Genomic DNA, 22,411 nt, shown 5'->3' with positions numbered 1-22,411 from the left:
AGTGGAGTATTACAGTCTTCTGGCAGACTGCTAAAGTGATACAACTTATGAGCAAAGACAGGTACAAATGGTGGACAACTTCCATGTCCCCTCACAGCTGCTAGTATTTCCATATCCCTAGATCATAAAATACATATAAACAGTTTACGTGTCCACAAAAATACTCGCCAGACATTATGCACCATCACAGGATTCTGGGACAAAAGACCTGTGTACCATAAACATCACTGTCAAATCCTTTGTACAAGGTGCACAACCTCTTTTCCACTTTAAAGTGTGGATTCCATAAAACAACAAAATGAGGGCAAACATTTGAACCTAGGATGCTGCCTTAATTTCACTGATGGTTGTAAAAACCAACATTCAAAAGGTGGAATGCTATGTTTTAATCATGTTCAAACTTGGCACTGATAAATTAATATCGACTGGATTTTGTGAGTGGATATATTAAGGCTATAGTGTTGATTTAAGGATCAAGCCATCAATCATGAAAAAGTATAGTTCTTCTGAGTACAAACATGCACTCAGAAGAAACTTCAAACTTCTGAGTTTGTCACTTGTTTGTCACAAACAAGGGACAATTTTTTTTTTTATCTTTTCATGTGTCTAAGAAGGGAATAGAGAATGCCACATTCTGGCTTTATGAGGTAGATTTTCTTGTTGCCATATCACAAATTGCCGTTACTATTTAATGGTTTGTTGATGAACTGAATAAAACAGTAATTCAGACAGACCATAAGGACACATAAAAAACAAGCTGATATTCAAAGTAAGTCATTTAGTGCAGGACAACAATAGGAGGAGCAATGAAAATAAACAAAACCATTTTACTCCATTTTCCGATCAGCCCTCGTCCCCCATAAAAAATTAAGTATTCAAAACAAATATTAGACTTATTCAAAAAAGAGTGTGACAAATTAGATTAACCACAAGACAAGTACTGCGTCTGTACTGAAGATCACAGATGAATTGAAGTTAATCACAGTTCCAGTGACATTTCATTGTAATTTTTTCACTAAATATTAATTCGACGATACCCGTATTAAAACCACTACACCCTGAGGACATATTCAGTAATTTGAATTAAAAGTGGAAGCATTCATGTAAAATATGTGCACATAGACATTTCTCCCATTTAATAAAAGGAGCTACAGGGGTACTTTTACAAGTCAGTGTAAAGGCTGATATATACACTAATCTAATGCTTTGTTCGTATTGTGACTCCAGCTGGTTATTTTTGTGACAAATTTAATTTACATTCCAATATGTGAAAAATATTTTAAGACTGATGGCCAATGAAGAATGATATCAGGTCACAAACAATAAACCAGCCTTCAAGGAACCCCAAAAGCTATGGATTAGTAGTAGACTGTAAATATTAAGAGATGAAAGTTGGCTACCTCAGTATCTGAAATCTGATTCATTCTGTGCACACATAATTTAGCAGGACACATCAATAGGGAACAAGACAACACATGAGAGATAGAGACAACTTAAGTGAAAAGTTAGAATTTAGTCCCATACTAAGAAGCACACATCTAATTTAAGTCCAAGGCCACTCATTCCAGTATGAAAGACTATTCCTAGTGCATAACAAATAAAGCAGCCAAGTTCTCTGCCAGTCTAAGAAAATCAAAGACAATCTTCAAATTGAAGTGGCATTAAAAGAATGCACATCACCAGAAATAAAGTGGATACTATGCTTTAGTTGAGATGAACACCACCTCATTAATACACTCCAGGTGTGGTGTTTCCCAGTGGAGCAGAAGATCCATCTTTTATTCATGGAGTTGAATTACTACATCTAAAATCGTTCACAGAACATTCATTAAGTACATGAAGGCAACAGAGTCTAGTTTGTCCATGAAGCTGGGAAAAAACTAAAGTAGTCTCAGTACGCTCCTTCCTACACCTGAGTTTAACTTTGTGCCTGTGTAATGCTTACTCTTCTCATGGAAAAAAAATCAGTTTCTTTACTTCCTAAGAAACAGCCCGTGCAAATGAGCTTGGAGATGTTGTTTCTTTGAAGGGAATGATTCCAAAGACTTTCCAGGCTGGAAAGAGAAGCTGCAGATGAGTATAATGGAGTTTAAACAGTATTAACAGGACTGAAGATTCACTGCTCTTCACTGGTCAATGGTCATTGAGCCAACCTCTTATCAAGGTGGGTAGGATCTGGGCTCCAATTGGTACAATAACTTGCCTTTTTCAGCAAATAATTACAATCAATCTTCCTAATTTTAGTTGTGGCCTCCATTTCCTTGTATATTCCAGGACATAGCAGTGTTGTAGAAGGTGTTAATTTTCCTTGGGTTGCCAAATAAATTTTTTTTTTTCATACACCTTGTTTATTGCCTGGGCCATTGGTAGATGGTGTACCCAACATTTGGTGCCTATCAGACAAGAAAAAGAGTTACTAAAGGTAAGGACATTTGATGTGAAAGCATTTTAAAGACAAATGTTGATGAATGTGTAAGTGGATCCAGATCAATTATGCAGTGGTGGTAAGTAACGAAGTTAAAATACTTCGTTACTTTAAGTATTTTTTTCGGGGATCTGTACTTTACTTGAGTATGTTTTATTTGCATCTACTTTTACTCTTACTCCACTACAATATTAAAGACAAAGTTTACTTTTTACTCCATTACATTTCCCCATGCCTGCTCCAAGTATTTATTACACTGGCTTTCCAAACCAATGAAAAACTTGGTTTTATTTTGAAAAAAAGAACGCACGAGCTCTTTGCCAGCATACGCTCACATAGCAGTCAGTTCGCCATTGTGGAAGATGAACGCAGAAACAGGTGAAGGTGCAGCTCTGGCCAGCAATGACCCAGAGATTCCCGCTTACACTGTATCTTGCACATCTTCTGTTTGATGCAGCTAATGTTATGGAACATGTCTATTGCAGAGCTGCCAACTCTCACTCATTCAGACTCACCCAATCGACACTTTCCACACGCTCTCACGACACATTCATTTTCTCACGCGGAGAAAAATCGCGAAGCAAAGAGGACATTGACACCGACAGACAGGACAGAGTGGGTTACTTTTGATATGAAATAAATTCTCAGCTCTCAGATTCTGTCAATTTTATTACGAAATTCAAACAATAAATACCGTTTTGGTGCTTTTAAATGTGACGTGACCGATAGCTAGCGCCTGCTATGGGGTGCCGTTAATCTCTTTACTACTAGTTAATTGTAAATAAACACAAATGAACAATAATAGGTAGCCTATGTTGAAAATCTATCATTAAAATATTATAAAGTTGTTATTATAATAAAAATCACATGTATTTTTAACATTTAATAATACCAGCTGACAGGGCTCTCTGTAGCCTATGTTTACAGAATTAGGTGAGATTTTCTTAATTTAAAAATTAACATGCATCTACTGTACCAAATATTTATCAAAATGAATCTATATTGAATCAAGATCGGAATCAAACCACAATAATTGAATTGAAATTGTAAAATTTGTATCAAAGAATGGCCTACCAGTCATTGCACCATAATATGCTGTGACTAAACTTAATGAAATTGTTTAGAATTGATGCAAGGTGCTTCATTGTCTCTTGACTGATTGCAAATCTAACAAATTCTTAATTGCAGTATCTAATAATTTGTTCAATTAAAACATTGCATATCACTCCCAAAACAATTGATCTGTTTAATTATTAATATTTACAGTTTAAATATTTACTTTCGGTACTTAAGTACGTTTTAAATCGGATACTTTTGTACTTTTACTCAAGTGATGTTTGAATGGAGGACTTTCCACTTTTACTGGAGTCATTTTTTATTTAGGTATATATACTTTTACTCGAGTATAATTTTTGAGTACTTTTACCACCCCTGCAATTATGTCATAAGATTTGAGAGATAAATGAGATCTCTTACCCAGTGCGAAGTAAGTGTTCTGCAACCACTGCTCTTTGAGAAACCATCATTCCCTGAAACTGCCCTGCAACATTTGGATGCCTGTACATAGCCATTCGAGTTTGACCTAGAGAGAAAGGCAGGTGCTGGGGCCTCTGTAAAGCTTCCATCAAATGTGGATGAGGATGCTGTGGTGCAAAATGTGCACTGGTAAAATGCTGGCCAGAATACGGCCCATTTGCCATCATATGATGGGGTGGATGAGCACCACTTTGCTGCATGCTGGGATGCATGCCACGAGTCCCATATGGGAAACTGTGGTGCAGCTGAGCTGAAGTATGATGCCGGGCTGAAGCATTGTGGCTGTCCAGGTCTAAGATCTCTTTTGGGCTCTCTGAGCGTTCAGAAGGCTCTTCAGTTCTTGCCTGCTTGGCAGGGCTGCCATCCTCCCTATTCTCCAAAGCACTGCTATGAGACCCATCGGGTATAGGACTGGGTGACATTAAGCTCCCACCAGATCCATCCGAGCCATGTGGAGACATGCTGCTGTCCTTGTGTCGTCCATTAAAACTTCCAACGGATGGTGATTGGTAAGAATTGGGCAGCATTGGCTGTTGAGGCTGGTATGGAGGTCTAGGCCACTCCTCATGTGAAAATCCAGGTCTGCCATGTCTGTGGTGCTGATAGAACTGCTGATGCTGCTGGAACTGAGGATGCATGCTGGGATGGCCCTGAGGATGCTGTGTGGCCATGCGATACTGGTATGGAACACCTTGCTGGTGATATCCAGGATAGTGTGCAGGATTTTGATGAGGGTTATTACCCTGTGATGGAGGTCCCTGGTTTGGATATTGCTGGTGATTTGATGGGTGTAATGGTCTACCCATCTGTGGGCCAAAGTGTTGGTGTGCTGGCTCACTTACACCATATTGGAGCACAGTGTTGCTCTCTGGAACTTGAGAGTGTGCTAGAGGAGCCTGATTTTGAAGGGGTGCTGGCTCCTGCCTTCCCAGCTGGGTTTGTGACTTTGGACTAAAGGGCTGTTGTTTGTAAAGCCCACTGGTACAATCAGTCATCATGTTACCATTGCTGCTGTCTTGGGAAGCTGTACCCTCACCTGAAACTTTCCTGTTGGTAGGCTCACAAGGCCTTTGGTCTCCCTGATCAGCCGGAGAGGGCTGAGCAAGTGGATGGGATACAGGGTGGCTAGGAGGTAGAGAGCTGAGGGTTGCAGGCTGATGAACACCTGGCTGACCCCCCTGAGGAGGAATCTGTGGCATTCCATGAAGAGGTCCTGCCTGTGGACCTCTGACAGATCCGTTGTGTGGTATTTGCTGTGAGCCGTTCTGAAAGTACTGATTAGATGCATTTTGTGGCATCTGTTGTGGAAGATTCTGTAGAATATGTGGAGGTACATTCGGAGACTGACTTTGAGAACCATTCTGAAGAAACTGTGGTGGAACACGTTTATGGGCTTGTAGAGAGGGGTTCTGGGGAATTTCAGGACTATTTTGGGGAATTGAAGAATCATCTACAAATTTTTGCTTTAGGGAACCTGGTTGGGTTTGAGAATTTGGGTGGTCACCATTGTGGATTTTCTCTGGATTCGACAGTCTATATCTATCTTCATTATGACTGGGACCTTCCGTACTTGGAATGGACACAGCTGCCGAAGCTGTTCCTAGTGAAGGATGCTCAGATGTTTCTGTTGGATTGGGAAGAGAGCGGTTGTCAACCTTAGTCAGAGCAGTCTCGGTTGACTGTTTATCACCAGGTTTTGGACTTGAACCTGTCAGGATATATAATGGTGGTAAATGTGGTTAAATCATGCAAGTGCCATCAAACTTACAATATAATCTTCATCAAATGCAATAGTGTAATGCCAAAATATGGCTAGGAATACCACTCTTACCTTTAGGGGAAATGGGAGTGTGCTGGTTGTCTGCAACACAATCTCTAGAAGGCATGAGGAGATTTTCAGGTGAAGACAGTGTAGCAGAAACTGAAGTATTACCACCACTTCGTGGGGATGACTGAAAGCTCCCAACATGATGAGATGATGAGGTTGAGAGCTGCTGGAGGGCAATCATCTCTGGACTATCAAGCATGGATGCCAAATGTGGCCTTGAGACCTGAGGGGCCCCTGGTGGTCTTTGGCCAATAGGACCTTGGGGGTTGACTGAGGGCATTCTATATTGACCATTTGTCATTGCATAACCAGTACTGTGTGGAGGACGGATCATGTTGTGATTGTATGGATGTTGGCTAGTTGCACTCTGTTCTTGCATCATAGGTCCACCAGGTGTCGGCTGCCCCTGATGGTTCATGGGTGGCCACATTCTGGGCATGTTTATGCCATTGGGGCCATAAGGAGGATAGGAACTATGTATTGGGGCACCTGGGCTGGAGTACCGGTTCCCCACAGGCTGCATGGACTGCCCTTCCGGATGTTGGCGTGAAGGGTACATGTTGCCTTCAGATGGAGGGGCACAGAGGCCTCCAGGCTGAAGAGTCATTGGCCTTGGGCCAAGAGAAGGACCATGAGTGGGACCAGGATAGGAATGTTGTTGATGTGGAGCTTGAACTGGCCGGCCATCAGGTCCAACTGGGTATCTGGGACCAAGATGTGGACCATTTATGTGGGAACCCTGATAAAAAAAAGAATAAAATTATAGACAACCTTCAAGAGGTGATCTTACTAATTTTAAGTGATCAATACTAATACTGCTGATTGAACATAACATACCTGCATGTTGTAGTGAGGTATATGATGAGTTCCATGGTCCCCCAATGGCCTTGACATGAGGGGTCTCTGTCCAGGATATGGATACTGGGGATCAATCATCATACGTTGAACATACATCCCTGGCCCTGAAGGACCTGCAGGTTGTTGAAACTATATGCAAAAAGAACACCTGTTATGAAGTACTGACAGTAACAAGCGCACAGGGAGAACTTTAGGATAATAATCAAAACTGTTGTTTCAGCTGTTAAAAATAAACAAATTTAGTAACCGAGACTATGGTCTAACCTGTTGAGCAGGATGTAACATGCCAGCCTGTTGCTGTCCTGGGTAGATGTTATGAGGATATGGGGAACCATTGCTGTAGTGTGGGGGAGGGGGTTGCAAAGCGGATTTGAGCATGTCTTGTTGCTGATTGTTTCCCTTGCCACTATAGGACATTTTGCGTTTCTGAACCTGCTCAGTGGCCCTAATCAAGCTCTCGGGACCCGACTGTTTGTGACTTTTGCTTTTTTTCTTATCCTTGCGGTCACGGTCCTCACTGCTCACGTGAAACTCCTCGTCTGTGTCGCCATCATCTGAAGGAAAGTGCTTCAGTAGGGCTCGGTTAAAGCAGCGTTCCAAGGACTCAGCCATTATTGTGTATTCTGAGGAGATACAGACAGGTAAGTATTAGCACACACATATATGATCTCATCTCCCCAAGCAGAGCAAGCACACCAACTAGGTCACATAACCACAGTTGATCTCTGACCCCACTACCCCCAGGGGAATGCATTCTGATGGATGGATGGCTCCAGAGAGGGGAGCTGTGGGGCTGGAATGTCTCTGTGGCACTGCAGGACCTGACGCACTGGAGGACAGCTCATTCACTCTCTATTAATCAATGTCAGAGCCTCTCGACATACTTCCACTACTATCATGACTTGCTTATCAATATTTTAACACTGATACACATTCCTACATTTTGTTGAGTGGATTATTGTTAAACAGTTTCACTTCTGCTTAGATGCCACATATCTTGGAAACAAAACGGTTAATCTTGATCATATTTACCACTATCTTCTCCGTTGTATTCCAGACAGTTCTCAAACATAAGCTTTACATCGGCCACAAACTCATCCTTAGCAACGTACTCCCCATCATTCAGCTTTCTCTCGATGGTGGACAGGTCCATTGGAGTCTGGCGAAACGTTTTTAACCACTTATTGATTTATTCTTAATGAGATCAAATAAATGTATGTATTTATAATAGCTTGTATGCCCACCTGTATGATTTCATGATAGTTGGGGGCATATGACTCATCAACAGGCTCCATGAAGGGCCAGGCATCTTTTTGAGCTTTGAGGGCCTCCAACACTGAAGAAAAAACAGTTTTACATTATTTTAGTGGAACTGCTGCAAATATTGAATAAGGAAACGAACACTGTGGTTTGACCACAACACAAGCACCATTGTCCAAACGTACCTTTGTAGAGAGCTGTGTAATCGTCATCCATGTCATAACTACAATACAGAAATAGAAGTAACGAATAGCAACAATCACCATAAAACATACACATAAAAGCTTATACATATTAATTAGCAAGTAAAATTAACATCAAATGTGTGTTTGGAGACTATTAACTAGATGGAAAGCTAATACTGAGTTTGAGAGTTAAAACAGAGTCCTTACAACTCTTTGGTGCGACGTGCTCGACGAATAGGCGAGTGGGTCTCCAAATTTAGTAGCTCGGGGGGAAGTTCTTTCCCTTGGGAAAGCAACCAGGCCTTCTCCTCTCGCTGCTTCCTCCTACGTGCACGCTCTGAACAACACAAAAACATGTTAATGACAGAATAATAAAGCTAAGTTTTATACTTATTACCATCAATAGTGCACTTTTTACCTGCCCACTTGTGCCTGGGCCAATGTGATAAAAAGTTGGCAAACGAAAATCGAAAATGAAAAAGTCGTAATAAGAGCAAATCATCTGGCAGCTTTAGAAGGCACATTTGATCAAAGGGCACAGGCAAGATAAAGGGGAGAAGTGTTTTATGTGCTGACATTAAAGGCCCTGACTGACACACCCTGCTGGGAGGATTAAAAGAGCTTGAGGAAGAAACCACTGGAGAGAACTGCAGACTCGATCTTCATCCATAATACATTAATGTGCATAGGCCCATCCGCAGCAGCACAATCAAGAGTTAATTAACCCGCTGACAGAGGATATCAGAGCTGGATGATTCTCCCAAGGAGTGAGGTTGATCGTTTCCCCTAGCTCAGCTCTTTGTATGATTAAAGCAGCCTTGGGGTAAAAGCACGCTGATTTCAAAACCGCCATGTTGAGACAAGACCATAGAATGTGCTCTACCATCAATGTGTGTTTGATCATGCTTCGGTGGAAACTTTGGTCGCAGGTTACCTGAAGTGTGACTCACCCTCGACAGCTTTGACTCGCTCCTGTTCTTCTCTGTCCCGTTCTTCCTGAAGCAGTCTCTCTTCTTCTTTTCGTTGTTCAGTGAGCAGGACTTGCCTTTCGAGGTCCTCCTCCCTCTGTTTCTCCACCTCAATTGTGGCTTGTGTCTGCTTCACACATATGCATAAATGAAACTACAGCTTACAGAACATATACAAACAAGAAATTACAGACACATGTTTTAAAAAAAAAATACCCAATTCTCTTTACTGCCATGTTGTTCAGTGTAGCTGTTGTGTTCCTCAGGCGGATTCAGTAGCTTCTGCTTCATCTCTTTCTCCTGGGAAAGAATAACCTTGTCAGTTGTGGTTACACACATACGTGGGTGTCAGGTAGGTCACATGGGGGATATTGGCCCCTCCCAAATATGCCCTTTGTTTAACTAAAGCAGGAGTCTAAAGAGTGTCATTGCAGAACCAAACAGCCCATGGCGACAAAGGATCATCAAAATCACCCCCTTTCCCTCTGTATCTCGGTATTTTCAGGATCTTCTGCTTTGTCTATTACCCTACAACACTTAGTCCCATGCTAGATGGAGTGTCTTGGGTATCACCACTTAAGAGGTCAAAAAGCCTGCAGCGCTGCAGGCCGTCAATCACCATGCTCCAGCTCACCTCAAGGTGAGAGTCTGCCAACATGGCGAAGGCTAGATGGATTGGCTCTGACAGGGCTGTGTGCATGTGTGAGAGAGAGTGGGTGTAGGGGTTTGATTTGAAGAGGCAGTTGTCCAAGTTAAAACCCGTTGCATCAAGGTTGCGAAAGAAAATATCTGGTTCTTTGCAGATCTATGTACTGGTGTGAAAAATGTGAAGTTGAATAACGTTGGCAACACCGAAGAAAGATGTACATTTTTCAGTGAGGGTATGTAATGGTTATTGCTGGAAGAGGGGTAGCTATGGCAACGAGACACTCTAATAGGTCTTGATTAGCCACGGAAATGACATGTCAACACCACTGCAAATTGTGCATACCAACATGCATCTGATATAGGCAGTTTTCTCACTGGTAAGAAAAAGATCAGGTATCTAAGTTATCTATGTGCATATGAAAATGAAATGACTTTAAATCACATTTTTAAATACTCATCAAAAAACTGCAGCAGTTATGATTGTCCCTAAGGACAATGGACGCTGCAAGGCTTTTGAAAATCAAAATCTCATGCCAGTACGACCAGTCATGAATTGCACTCCTGCACTGGTATTAAAAATCATCAGCAAAAGTACCTGGTAATGGATTAATAATAATAATTAATAAATATCTTAAGATTAATCATTAAAAAAATAAAAAAATAAATACCTTCTAAATATGTGTGCAAATCTTGAAAAGTTTTGATCTTATCTGATTGTATACTTGCCTACTCTTGAGGCTGCCTTGTCAAGTACAACAAATTCAATGCTTCAACACTGGTTATTAATATTAATGCAAAATAAGTTTAATAAAAACACCTTACCTGTTGAAAATTAAGATCACCTAACTTGAATCTAAAATCATTAAAAAGATAAGAACATTAAAGGAACACGCTGACTTTTTTGGACTTTAGCCTATTCACCGTATCCCCCAGAGTTAGATAAGTCCATACATACCGTTCTGTCTGACGCACCCACGGCTAGCCTAACTTAGCACAAAGACTGGAAGTTAATGGCTTCAGCTAGCATACTACTCCCAATAAGTGACAAAATAATGCCAACATTTGACCTTTGTTATTTGTACACACTGTGACTGTACAAAATCACAACATATAAATAGGAAAATGTTGGGATTATTCTGTCACTTATTGGGAGCAGTATGCTAGCTGAAGCCATTTACTTCCAGTCTTTGTGCTAAGCTAGGCTAGCGGGGGGTGCGTCAGACAGAGTTATGGGACGCGCGGTGATGAAAAGGGTATGTATGGACTTATCTAACTCTGGGGGATACGGTGAATAAGCTGAAGTCCCAAAAAGTCAGCGTGTTCCTTTAAGATGTCTTTCAAGCTAGCAATTTTTAAATCAGAAATTTAGAGAATATTATTTAATTTAGGAATAATTATTTATTATTTAATTTAAGAATAATTTAATTTGAAAGAATTTTTTCTGCATTGTAGGAGGGAATTCTCATTGTTCTCAAACAACTAAAGAGTCATTTAAACATCCTACTAATATTGCCAAACTAAAATATGTCACCATTGTTTTTTTCTGATGATGGCAATCTCTACTGAGATAATAAACTATCCCAGTTTCATAACATGACTCATTACATCGTATCACATGCGGTGCAATCAGACAGACTGAAAAGTCCCACCTTGTGTTCAATCATGTTACTGATCTCAGGCAGGAAGTTTTGAGTGATGATACGGTGCAGGTGACGGTCCTGAGAAGAAATTCGGTCCTTAATACTTTCGGCCAGATTGACCCACTGTTCTTCGGAGTCACACATCAGAGACCAGACACCCCGCTTACGCTCTGACAACACATTAGACAAACAGCACCTCATTAACAGATATAAAAATAATCAATATCAAAAGACAATTCATGTTCGGAGACCAGTTAAAACCCCAGGATAGGAATTTTATAATAAAACTAAGCATCCAGAAAATAATTTGTCAAATGCTTCTAATCTAGCTACTGTACCAACCACAATTTGAGCTTTGATCTCTTAGAAATCTCTGTGTAGGCAAGCTACAACTGCTGGCATGGTTGCTAGCATTTTATTTCAACTTATGTCATGAAAGTCCTACATTTCATGCTTTTGCTGAAAGAGCATTTCATGCACATTGCAGCAGACATGTATTACAGCCGCAATGGGCACTGTAAGCCACTTACATTGCAGAGAAGTGGTTCTGGAATGACTCAACAGCTTTACACCTAAAACCAACTAAAAGCAGTAAAACCTGTTTCTCACCTATTCCAGGTTTAGACTCCCCGACACTTTCTTCCTCTTCCTTCACAGAATCCTCCTCCTCCCTGAAACAAATAAGATTAGAGCCTTATCTTTCTAAATAATTCAACTTCAAAGCACCAAACTGATTAGTAAGACTAGTAGTAAGTATGTCATACAATGCATTTAACGGATGTTTAAAAAGGTCCTTACATAGATTCATCAATATCCTCAGACTTCTTTGGGGGCCTCCCTCTTCTCTTCTTCTCAGACACTTTGCCATAAATGTCACTGTGAAAATGGTACAACTTTTAGCATTTATTTTTGACGATTTTTGCCTTTAATATGGTAAGGAAGTATAGAGTGGACAGGAATCAAGGTGGGAGAGAGAGAGGGGGAAGGGATCGGGAAAGGTCCGCAAGCCGGGACTCGAACTCGGGTCGCCTGAAGCGCAACTGCGCTATACGTCGGCGCGCTCCCCACGAGGCTATTGGCGCCAACTTAAGCATACTTTTTAATAACCAGTTGTAAATCGAACAGTTCATCATGACACAATATGTTATCGATTCTCTCAGCCAGCGATACGATATTTGATGATTCTGCGATACGATTACGATTCAGGGCTAAATCGATATTTTGATATTATGTGCCAATTTTACACAACCAGTTACATTTGTATTAACTCGCAAATGCAACCAAAATATATTACATGAACGTTCAATTAAACCCAATTGGGACATTTACAACAGAAGAGTTCATTTGCAAAAACAGATAACACCGTCCTTGTTCATTTTCATAAATCATGTTTTGTTTTTTATTGTGCATTCAAAGTAATATCAATCAAACTGCAGCTGGGTTGTTTTGATTAAGTAATAATAACTCAAATTAAAGTTCATTGAAAGTGTTTTTTAAATAGGCCTATTAAAAGTTAGTTTTTTTTAGCAAAATCAGATAAATCCACATTTTTTGTTTCAGAGTTAAACAAAACCAAGTTTTTGCTATGATACATAATAAAACACTCGGTTAATCTTTGTAACGTTAATCTCCTCAGATGACATAGACCCCTGACAAACTTTGTTGTTGTAATTATACGCAATACAGGGAGATTTTCCCTCACCACTGTAACATGCTGCTTTAGCAAGGATTCGTGAAAAAGTTTCGGCTTTTATATTCCTTTTTGCGCCCCGAAAAAGATATCACAGGTTCATCAAGTTCATTGATATTATTCATCCTCGATCACTTTTAGTCAGCTTTGCCGAAACTCATCTCAGCTAGCGCGTCTTTTCGAAGTGACTAACAGCCCTGTCACCTGACCTGAATACTAGGGGTGGAAATCTCTAGGCACCTCACGATTCGATTACGATTCAGAGGGCTGCGATGCGATGCTAAAATGATTATCGATGCATCTTTTTTTTTTTTTGAGACTACTTGGTACTTTTAAAGCAAAGTATTTATGACCCATAAATAATTTACTTCCAATATATTTTATTAATAAAACAAATGGAAGTGATTTGGCAAGTCAACTGTAAGGTTACGTTTGCCAGCATATGTCAAGTCAAGTCACCTATATTTATATAGCGCTTTTTACAATAAACATTGTATCAAAGCAGCTTCAGTGATAACATGAAAATAATACAACAAAGTTTGTTTCTAGAAGAAAATTGCGTCATCGTCCACCTGAAGTAAGGCAGATCAATAATTTTGTTGAATATTAAATGTCCCCAACTAAGCAAGCCAAAAGCCAAGGCAACAGTGGCAAGGAACCGAAACTCCATCAGGTGACAGAATAAAGCTGCTCTTGTACACAAAAAAAGAGTCTAAGACATGACTTGAAATTGTTGCAGTACACAATCAAAAACAGCTTATACAAAAAAAAGTAAATGAACATCTGCAGAGAGCACAGTCAAAATGTAACTTTTTGTGACTGGCATTGCACTGATGATACACACTGTGACTGGAGGGCAGTACAGTAAACCTACGTATAACAGATCCGTTTAGAGCATATTGATGTGAAAACTAAACTATACAGAAAGCAGCTCTCATACAAAAATACAAAATAGTCCACAATGAAATTATGCCAATTTTCCATATGTTAGCTTTTAACAAAGAGAGTGCCGTTCAGATTTCGCGCTCAGTCATCATGCGTCTCTGTTATGCACACACCACAGCATGGCCGGGCACTGCACTTCCACGCTTAAGAGTTCCGCCTTTTGCGTTCCCTCAATATAACGTTGTTAGAAAACATTTAGAAAATCGATATGACATTTGTGAATTCGATTCAGCGATGCATTAAGAATCGATTTTTCCCCCCACCACTACTGAATACTGTGCGATGATTCGCTAAATCTGAATTATCGGGTTGAGTTCACAAACAACAAGGGTGCTTGTCAGTTTCTGCTGTAAAACATGAAGTCGCGAAGCCTTGACGGTGGACAATACTGGCTTTTGTGACAAAACGTGTTTAGGGTTCAGTCAATCTTGTCAGGCGTCCATTTCAGCTGAGAAAATGAACGTTAAAAAAGACACACCGGCATACAGTATAGTGATTAAAACGAAATGCGTAGATGGACGTTACGTGAAGATGTGGAGAGTGTCAAAACGAAGCTCCTGTATATCGCTATTTTATGTGTGGCATCGATGCATCGTATCGTTAGACGTTTGATCGATGCATCGATCCATATCGATGTATTGTTACACCCCTAGCATGTAAGAGTATGTTCATATGCATGTAAAAATGTGAAATCCTCTTCATACCTGTATTGTGGAGACATCCCTTCGACTGGCTCCTCTTTGTAGAGCCGTGTACCATAAAAATACCAATAGAGGGCCCCGTTCCCATCCTGGCCAAGAGGCTCAACACGCAAACTGTCTGCATCCAGGCCCTGCAAAAGCCATGATCTCTATTAGACTCTTCTGTTGTGGTGAGGTTTTTTTTTTTTAATGGAGAAAAAAAGTGTGCTATGACACATGAAAACAAGGTTGCTACCTTGAGCCTGTCGAAGACATCAGCAGCATCAAGACGATAGTCACAGAGTCTGTGCAAAAGCTCCACCTGTGTGCGGGGTGGTAGCTCCTCAAATGGGCGCTCCTTCAGTGGATTGGGCTTCCCTTCTTCCAGTTCCCAGCGGTAATTGATGATGTCTTCCAGATAACTGCTATAGGACTGAATCCTAAAAAGCAAAAATCTGAATATCACCAAACAATTGATGCAAAGTCACATAGGTACTTATTCAGAAAGTGGTTTATTCAGAAAGTGGCCATTTACGTTTTTTGAAAATGTACATCTTTCCATCCAGCTTTTTTAAATCCCAAAATGTGCATATGCAGATAGAAACTTAAACAACTGACAACAGGAAAATTAATGCACAAACTCTTACACCTGTCCACTAAGGGGTCAAGTACCATTAAGCAACAACACAAAAGCAAAGCAAACTCTAAAAATCTTGTTTGCGGCAGTTAGGGTCTTCCACCTTGATTTTAAGTTAGGATAATTCACTTTATAAATTATTCATATGATCCAAGTTCAACAACAGCCTTTTTTGTGATGATCCAGGCTAAAACAAAAAAGTTAGTTTCGGGTGGGGTCAATTCGATCAGCCCAACACCCAGTTCCTGGTACTAATGCGTAGGGCAAGGGTGAGCCTTAGGACAACAAGAGAGAAGGTAGAGGGCAAAATAGGATAGAAAGAATAGGCTTATCTTGAGAAAGCAGAATGATCTCTCTCACAGCTGCAGGCCCCCTGCCAATCCATCTTTCTCCGCCTCTCTCTCTCATCCGTAACACTCCCTCCCCCATTCTGCTGGAGCGTTTAGCACATGTAGAATGAAAAGGGCACTTCTGTGAAAGGCCAGTGCCCCGCGGCCTCCCCCTGGATGCCAGTTGCTGTCGAATCCCATAAAACCCTGTGTTCTGCTAACGGCCTGCCTGAGTATGCGAAAGGGATCATTCTTGCCTACCCAGTCATCGACCGGACTCCTTTTTGCTGCTGATGAGGCACCGCCATGGAAGGGAGCTCCCTTAAGGAGCTAGTCATTCATCACAGTACTGACTCTCACAATAACTCACACTCTTTACTGGGATGGGGCCCATGGCCCCTTGACCTACTACTGCTGCAGGTAACCAAGCTCCATGACTACAGCGCTACTACAGTCAACTGGTTGCATGCAGATTGGAGATGGAGTCTAAGTCAGACAGGATGTGGGTTGGGCAATACCATAAATAAGATCCTTCAAGAGCACAGAGTAGGGTTGCAAAAACACCCCAAACAGTACAGTATAATATGAGTATTTATGGTTCAATACAAGTTAAGCTCCATCGACAACATTTGGTGCATAATGTTGATTACAAAAATCAACCATTTTCTTTATTATGTTGTCATGGCAACAAAGTTGTGAAATTAGATATAGCAAAATTTGTAAAATGGGACATTCAATGTTATCATACTAAAATCATGTTAACAATCATATTGTTTACATCTGGCTCTACTACTGGAACTGAGTATTATTATTTGAACTCTATCCTACATTTGTAGGACATCCTACTTTTTCATTAATCCGTTTTCTCAGATGTACGTCATAATATGGAAGAAAAGATCTGTCTCTACTTCAGTTACATCACAACTTTAAGGTACAATGGGAACAGGAAATACTTATGGTGATGCACTTACGTGATGTCGCTGCGTTGATAACATCCTTTCAGCAGGGAGCAAAGGAGGTCTGAGAGGAAGTCTTGGTCTTGTTTCAGTAGTGCTTGCTCAAGTTCCTATAAAAAAGAACAGCAGGGAGGGGAGGTTAGTCATTACAGCAGGATTGAGTTTAACTAGCAGCTGCTTTTATAAACTTATTAAACGATACTGGCCTAAACAGCCTAGCTTGACATTTTTATACCACTCTTTCGCTGATGAGAAAATGTTGTGGCCAACTAACACCACATACATTGGGGTGCTCACAGTAGTAACATAGATTTATGAATTTCATATAGTAGTTTGACATTTTCAGCAAAACAGTGTTATCTCGTGTTACAAAACTCTTTAGCGGTACTGCAATAACAGATCCTGTTTGACCACCTTCTTAGGTTGTCATTACGACCGAAACCAGAGTAAGACTAATTGTTGTTTTAAGGAACTGCCTGTAGAGAAATGCCACTCAACCATGGTCAGTTCAGGAACCAACCAGGGGAACTTCCTTTGTTTGCAAGAGCCACATTTTAAAAACACCCAGTGTGCACTGAAATGTTGTGAGAATGTGGTATCAACTTAATTTGATCTTTTATTTACACTAAGATTATACCACTACAATCCATTTTCTAACACCTCTGGACTTGGATAAATGTTCCCAATCCTGTATAAACACGTTTCTATCCTCATACAGGTGAGAAAGCAAAGAGATATGTTAATGACATTTAAGGTTAATTAATTCTGATTGGTCTTAGTATGCATGATTAAGTACATTTCAATGTGCACTTATAATCAAGCTACAGGAGGTTTTGGATACGTGAGCTACAGTCCTCATCTGTCTGTCCAAGCATGCATAACAAAGGATAATCAAATATTTAAAAGTATTAAATGCACCTTGTGCATGAACCGTCTTTTATAGCAAGCACACACCATAGAGGCCAATTGTAACACATTAACATGTATACTAAACTGAAGTGAACTAAAGTGTTAACGGACCCAAATTTATGAAGCAGTTCAAATTGTGACAACCTTTTATTTTAGTTGAACTAAAGCAATTTATCATTCATCACCCATCCATTTCAATTTTAAAAAGACGATTTATTGCTTTGGTCCAAGCAAAGTCAAACTTTTAAAGTCCAAGTAAACATACTACGTTATGTTCTGAATGTTGAGTACTAAGAATGTCACAATTTGAATGGCTTTGTCAATATGAAGCAAACTGATGCATTGCATCCTAAAATCGGGAGGCATAGACTTAATCCCTTCAAGGGACAATCCATGAGATATTACCATCATGACTTTGGGCAAAAAAATTCACCCCATGTTGCTCTAGAGGTATTTTCCCTATAAGTGTACTGCAAGGTGCTCTGGGTGAAAGTGTCAGCTTAATGACAATTCAAAGCAAATTAGATATCTGAACAGTCTATGAAAACCAATATGGGAAGAAATAAGTCATTTTCAAGATGAATTAACAGTGGAGTACAGTACTACAAGAGGACAAAAACATGGTTGGTAACCAACTGACTTTAAAAACCTATTGGATATAAATTGGATATAAAGTCCTGGTAAAGTCTGGTCATCTTTATGGTAAAGTATAAAGATGGTAACGTCCTTAGACTTGCACTAAAAACACTCCAAAACATTCTCCAGGTTCTCGATAAAGCTTCTAGGAACAAGATGGAACTGAGATTTAACCTTGACCCCTGTCTTCTTTCATTGTGTTGCAGCTATTGAGGGTTTATGAAGCAGCAGTAAGTGGGACTGCAAACTCCAGCCTACTGAAAGGAACTAAGCGACAGCATGAGCCCACAGCCACAGCTAGGGCTAGGCTGACCCAGCACAACCTGACCCAGCATGCACTGCTCTCTCTTCAGGATGCCCAATGTCACTAAGAAAGAGGGAGGGGGAGCTTGAGAAATGTAAATGACCAGTGCTCCATCACCGGTCCATCTCAAGGAGCTTAGCGACTGCGGTTGCTTTCTTTCACGAGGACACAGCGAGCCACTCAGTCCCTCAGGCAACAGGGAGCACTTTTCAGCTCCCGTATAAAATATCCTCCCCCTTTACCCTTTCAGAGCAGAGTGACACAACAAAATTAACTCAAGGGCAAGAGAGGCAGCCAATCCATTCATCGTGAGATTCACTCAAGCTGCAGATTGCCGTTTCTTTCGAGAGAAATGGTGGAGAGAATGGGGTCATGGAGGGTCAGCTCACACACCTCCTGGCTGTAGAGAGGAAACCAGGAGCCCAATGTCAGCAGCAAGAGGAAAAACAGAATGAGAGCTTGAAAAACAGGATGAGACATGCTTGTGCTTAAGTTGAACCCCCCCCCCCCCCCCCCCCCAAAAAAAAACACTGTCCTTAGATTGTAATCTTGGGGAAAAAATGTCGGTGGTGTTGCTTAACATGCTGAATTAATTAGACTTTTTTGGGTTGATTGTTGAAGCAATTTAAAAGCTATTGATTATCCCCTCCAGGTACTCAATAAAGAGTCTAAAGTGTCTGTGAAACTCCTAATCGAAGGAGACAGTCTGTTTGGGCAGGAAGTCCAGAGGGGAAATGGATCCAACGTAACAAAAAGGGTGATCGCCAGGAGAAATTTGGTAACTCTTTATGTCTTCATCTATTTATATCCATCTCTTCACATCTCACTCACATTCTGAGTATTTGGGTCTGCCAGGAACATCCAGGATTGCCTTCAAGTGATGGGCAACTCTGGTCTTCTGAACGTCCCTCAGAATCTCCCTTACACCCACAAAACTTCCTGGCCCCTTGACAGTTAGAGGACCAGAGTGGGCACATTATCAGTGCAGCCTCGACTTCGATCATACTTCAAATCTGAGGCCGGCTACGGGGGATTAACACAACCCCACTTCGCTTTTGAAGTGCCATTCAGTGGCTCAGATGGCAGAGAAGGGGAATCAATGTTGTGCGTGTCCTTTCCACCACAAAGTCTCCTTTAACTGCTCCCTGAATATATCAGACCTCAATCTTCTGTCTTAACCAACTAGCAAAACAGGTATGGTAATTACACAGTACAGTTTGGCAAAAAACAAAGTGATAGAAAAGTATTAGATGAGTCATTAGGAGTAACATTTTCAGTCAAGTCCAAGGTCCCAGTGATAGTTCACCCAACAGAAAATTCTAACAGATAGAAAATTCTATCATTTGCTCACCCTGTATGATATTCTTAAGAATGTTTTGACTGTTTTTGTCCAAAACAACACCGGCCCTATTGACTTTCATTGTATGGACAGAAAAAATAGGCTACAAATACATTTTTCAAAATATCTTTTGTGTACCACCGAAAAAAAAACAGACATGTTTGGAACAATATAAAGGAGTTAATTTATGATAATTACATTTTTTTGGGTTTCTCCTTTAATAGTTTACCAAATAATTCTTCAATGTGGCTGATGTTGTAGGTCACATGACATTTAGTTTCAAAAGTGACAGTACCAGTGGCAGATCTAGAAAATTTTACATGGGGGGGCAAAAGGGTGGCAAGAGGTCTTGGCAGGGTGGCAGGTGTAGACGGTACAATGAAATCTCTATATGTGAATTGCTTTAACAAAACAAACACAAAAACACTTTTAAACTACAGTAGGTATTGTTTAATCATGCCCTTACACACTACAAAGGTTTTTAATTCACAACAGGAATAAGCCCAGTGCAGTGTTCAAACAAAACAAAACTGTGCATCTTTTAAAAAGTAAAAGTATATAAAGCAAAATTAAAATTAAAAAAAAAAAAGTACAATAATTGTGTCCAAGATGCAGTGGACTACAAGTATAAAACAGCAGACAATACTCAAGTTCTTATTATAATTAAAAACTTATAATTAGAGTCCACAAATGACCCATGATCACCCATCTTTTTCAGGAAAGCTTAAGGCGACGGTTGTTGTGCTTTGCAGCCAAACGTTTCACAAACGTATAAATCTAGTGCTTTTGCACGCTGTTTCTCAATACTGAGAACAGCAAGATTTCTCAGACGGTCATCTGGATAATTTTTTTTAAATGCTCACCAAGCCTGCATTTATTTGATCAAAATACGGTAAATATATTAATATTGTGAAGTATTATTGCAAATTAAAAGAATATACTGTATATTAAAATTACACCATTCTTCAGTTTCACATGATCCTTCAGAAATCATTCTAATATGCTGCTTTGGTGCTAAAGAAACATTTCTTATTAGTATCAATGTTGAAAATTGTTGTGCTACTTAATGTTTTTGTTGAAACCGTGATTCATATTTTTCAGGATTCTGTGATGAATAGAAAGACCAAAAGAACATCATTTATTTGGGTTACACTTTATTTCGATGGTCCACTTAAGACTACTAACTCCATTACAGAATTACTAGAGTGTTAGTGGACTGTTAGGTTAGGTGTTGGGGTTCAATTTAGTAGTATAAGTTGACAAGTTACATTTAGTCAGTAGAATGTCTATTGGGTAAGGGCCATGTAGCTAATAAGTAGCCTATATAACAAATATATAATCAGAAAGATTTATCACATGCACACACCAGTTATGTTTAGACTACTTAATCCTATTATATTTGTAATTTCCCCAGTTGTAACCTGGTTTCATTGCTGTGATACCTGAGAGGAATTGGATTTATAGGACTGATTAGCTAATCAAATGATCGATCTCCTAACTGGCCCTGTATTGTGTTGTAACGTAACGTCGGCGTAACCGCGACCATCAAACGTTGTGGAAACAATATTTTACATTTTTTATTAAGCTGTTGTCTTTACTAAAATTAAAATTAGGCTAATCAAAAGGAAGAGTGCTCTTACAAATCACGAGGGAGCGATTTTACCGCTGATTTTGGCTAACGTGACTCGCTGTCTTTGCTGATGCTGAATCTTCTTTAGCATACAATACAATCATTACAAATGTAACTTTAAGTTAAACGTGTGTTTAAACTACACCTGGGGAAACTCACTTCACCTTCAAAGGCTCAGGGGCAGCTCAGTCTCTCCAGTCGGTTTGCAGGGCCACCGCACCGCAGCAGACTCGCTGTGTGTGTGAGCCAGTCAGCCAGACTGAGCGAACGCCGCTCCTCTGCACGTTTGAATCAGGGACGTAGGCCAGGGACGTAAGTATTTGAGGGGGAGGGGCTAATAATACATTTAAAATTAAAAATTAAATTGTTAACTACATGTTAAATGTATTGTTTAGTTCACTGTTTTGAGAAGCTTGTGAACATAGTGGCGGGTTGTTTTTACAAGTACAGTTTTTGGATCATCAAAGTTAGGGGGGCAGCTAGGGGGGCAAGGCTCTAGAGTGGGGGGGCACCTGCCCCCCCGTGCCCCCCTGTAGATCCGCCCATGGACAGTACTGAAAACAATCAGTAATATCAGGGGTCGGCAACCTATGGCACGGGACAATCAGTGGTACATGAAATTAGTTAAAAAAGAGGTGTATGATATAATTAAAACAAAGTTCCTCTAACTTGTTTATGGATGTACATTTTGGAGTAATCCTTTCTCATGGTCACACACACATTTTAACCAGCACTAGCGTGCAGATCCGACAAACCATTCGTGTGAGCAGAGGTGCTTATCCCTCCAAATGCCATAAGGTTGATGACTGCAGAGATATAGCCTAAAATTAAAATGTTAGGCTATATATTTTATCAGTCTCAGAGCTAATTTGCTGAATGTCACTGATAAAGTTGTGTATCTGTCAAGACAGAGCTTTGGCAAAACTGAACCGCCCTCTGTATCAGTCCCTGGTGCACACCAGAAACTCTCTACAGATGCATACAAGCAATTACCAGCTCTTGTTAGTT

At 40.3% G+C, this 22,411-nt stretch overlaps 1 protein-coding gene across 3 annotated transcripts in view; it reads right to left on the bottom strand.

The window, feature by feature from the left end:
* Window positions 1-2,327: 2,327 nt before the first annotated feature.
* The window catches only part of cecr2 (CECR2 histone acetyl-lysine reader), a 31,642-nt gene continuing 11,558 nt past the window's right edge, over window positions 2,328-22,411 (bottom strand). The window contains exons 2-18 of one of the 3 annotated variants that reach the window (XM_077210625.1): window positions 16,601-16,695; window positions 14,920-15,103; window positions 14,688-14,815; window positions 12,147-12,224; window positions 11,958-12,019; window positions 11,358-11,518; window positions 9,277-9,360; window positions 9,043-9,187; window positions 8,300-8,429; window positions 8,093-8,130; window positions 7,892-7,983; window positions 7,680-7,806; window positions 6,912-7,270; window positions 6,627-6,776; window positions 5,793-6,528; window positions 3,902-5,669; window positions 2,328-2,393 (exon numbers count right to left, since the gene is read on the bottom strand). In XM_077210625.1, the coding sequence (XP_077066740.1) occupies window positions 2,336-2,393; window positions 3,902-5,669; window positions 5,793-6,528; window positions 6,627-6,776; window positions 6,912-7,270; window positions 7,680-7,806; window positions 7,892-7,983; window positions 8,093-8,130; window positions 8,300-8,429; window positions 9,043-9,187; window positions 9,277-9,360; window positions 11,358-11,518; window positions 11,958-12,019; window positions 12,147-12,224; window positions 14,688-14,815; window positions 14,920-15,103; window positions 16,601-16,695 (4,395 nt within the window). In that variant the 3' untranslated portion in view covers window positions 2,328-2,335. Of the gene's footprint in view, window positions 2,502-3,874; window positions 5,670-5,792; window positions 6,529-6,626; window positions 6,777-6,911; window positions 7,271-7,679; window positions 7,807-7,891; window positions 7,984-8,092; window positions 8,131-8,299; window positions 8,430-9,042; window positions 9,191-9,276; window positions 9,361-11,357; window positions 11,519-11,957; window positions 12,020-12,146; window positions 12,225-14,687; window positions 14,816-14,919; window positions 15,104-16,600; window positions 16,696-22,411 lie in introns of all 3 variants that reach the window. The other 2 variants (XM_077210626.1, XM_077210624.1) reach the window with 2 other exon arrangements.

Source organism: Siphateles boraxobius, unplaced genomic scaffold (genome assembly GCF_051911475.1).
Source record: "Siphateles boraxobius isolate OS27281-9 unplaced genomic scaffold, OSU_SipBor_1 65, whole genome shotgun sequence".
NCBI classification, from domain to species: Eukaryota; Metazoa; Chordata; class Actinopteri; order Cypriniformes; family Leuciscidae; genus Siphateles; species Siphateles boraxobius.
This window is presented reverse-complemented; position numbering and strand designations above follow the sequence as displayed.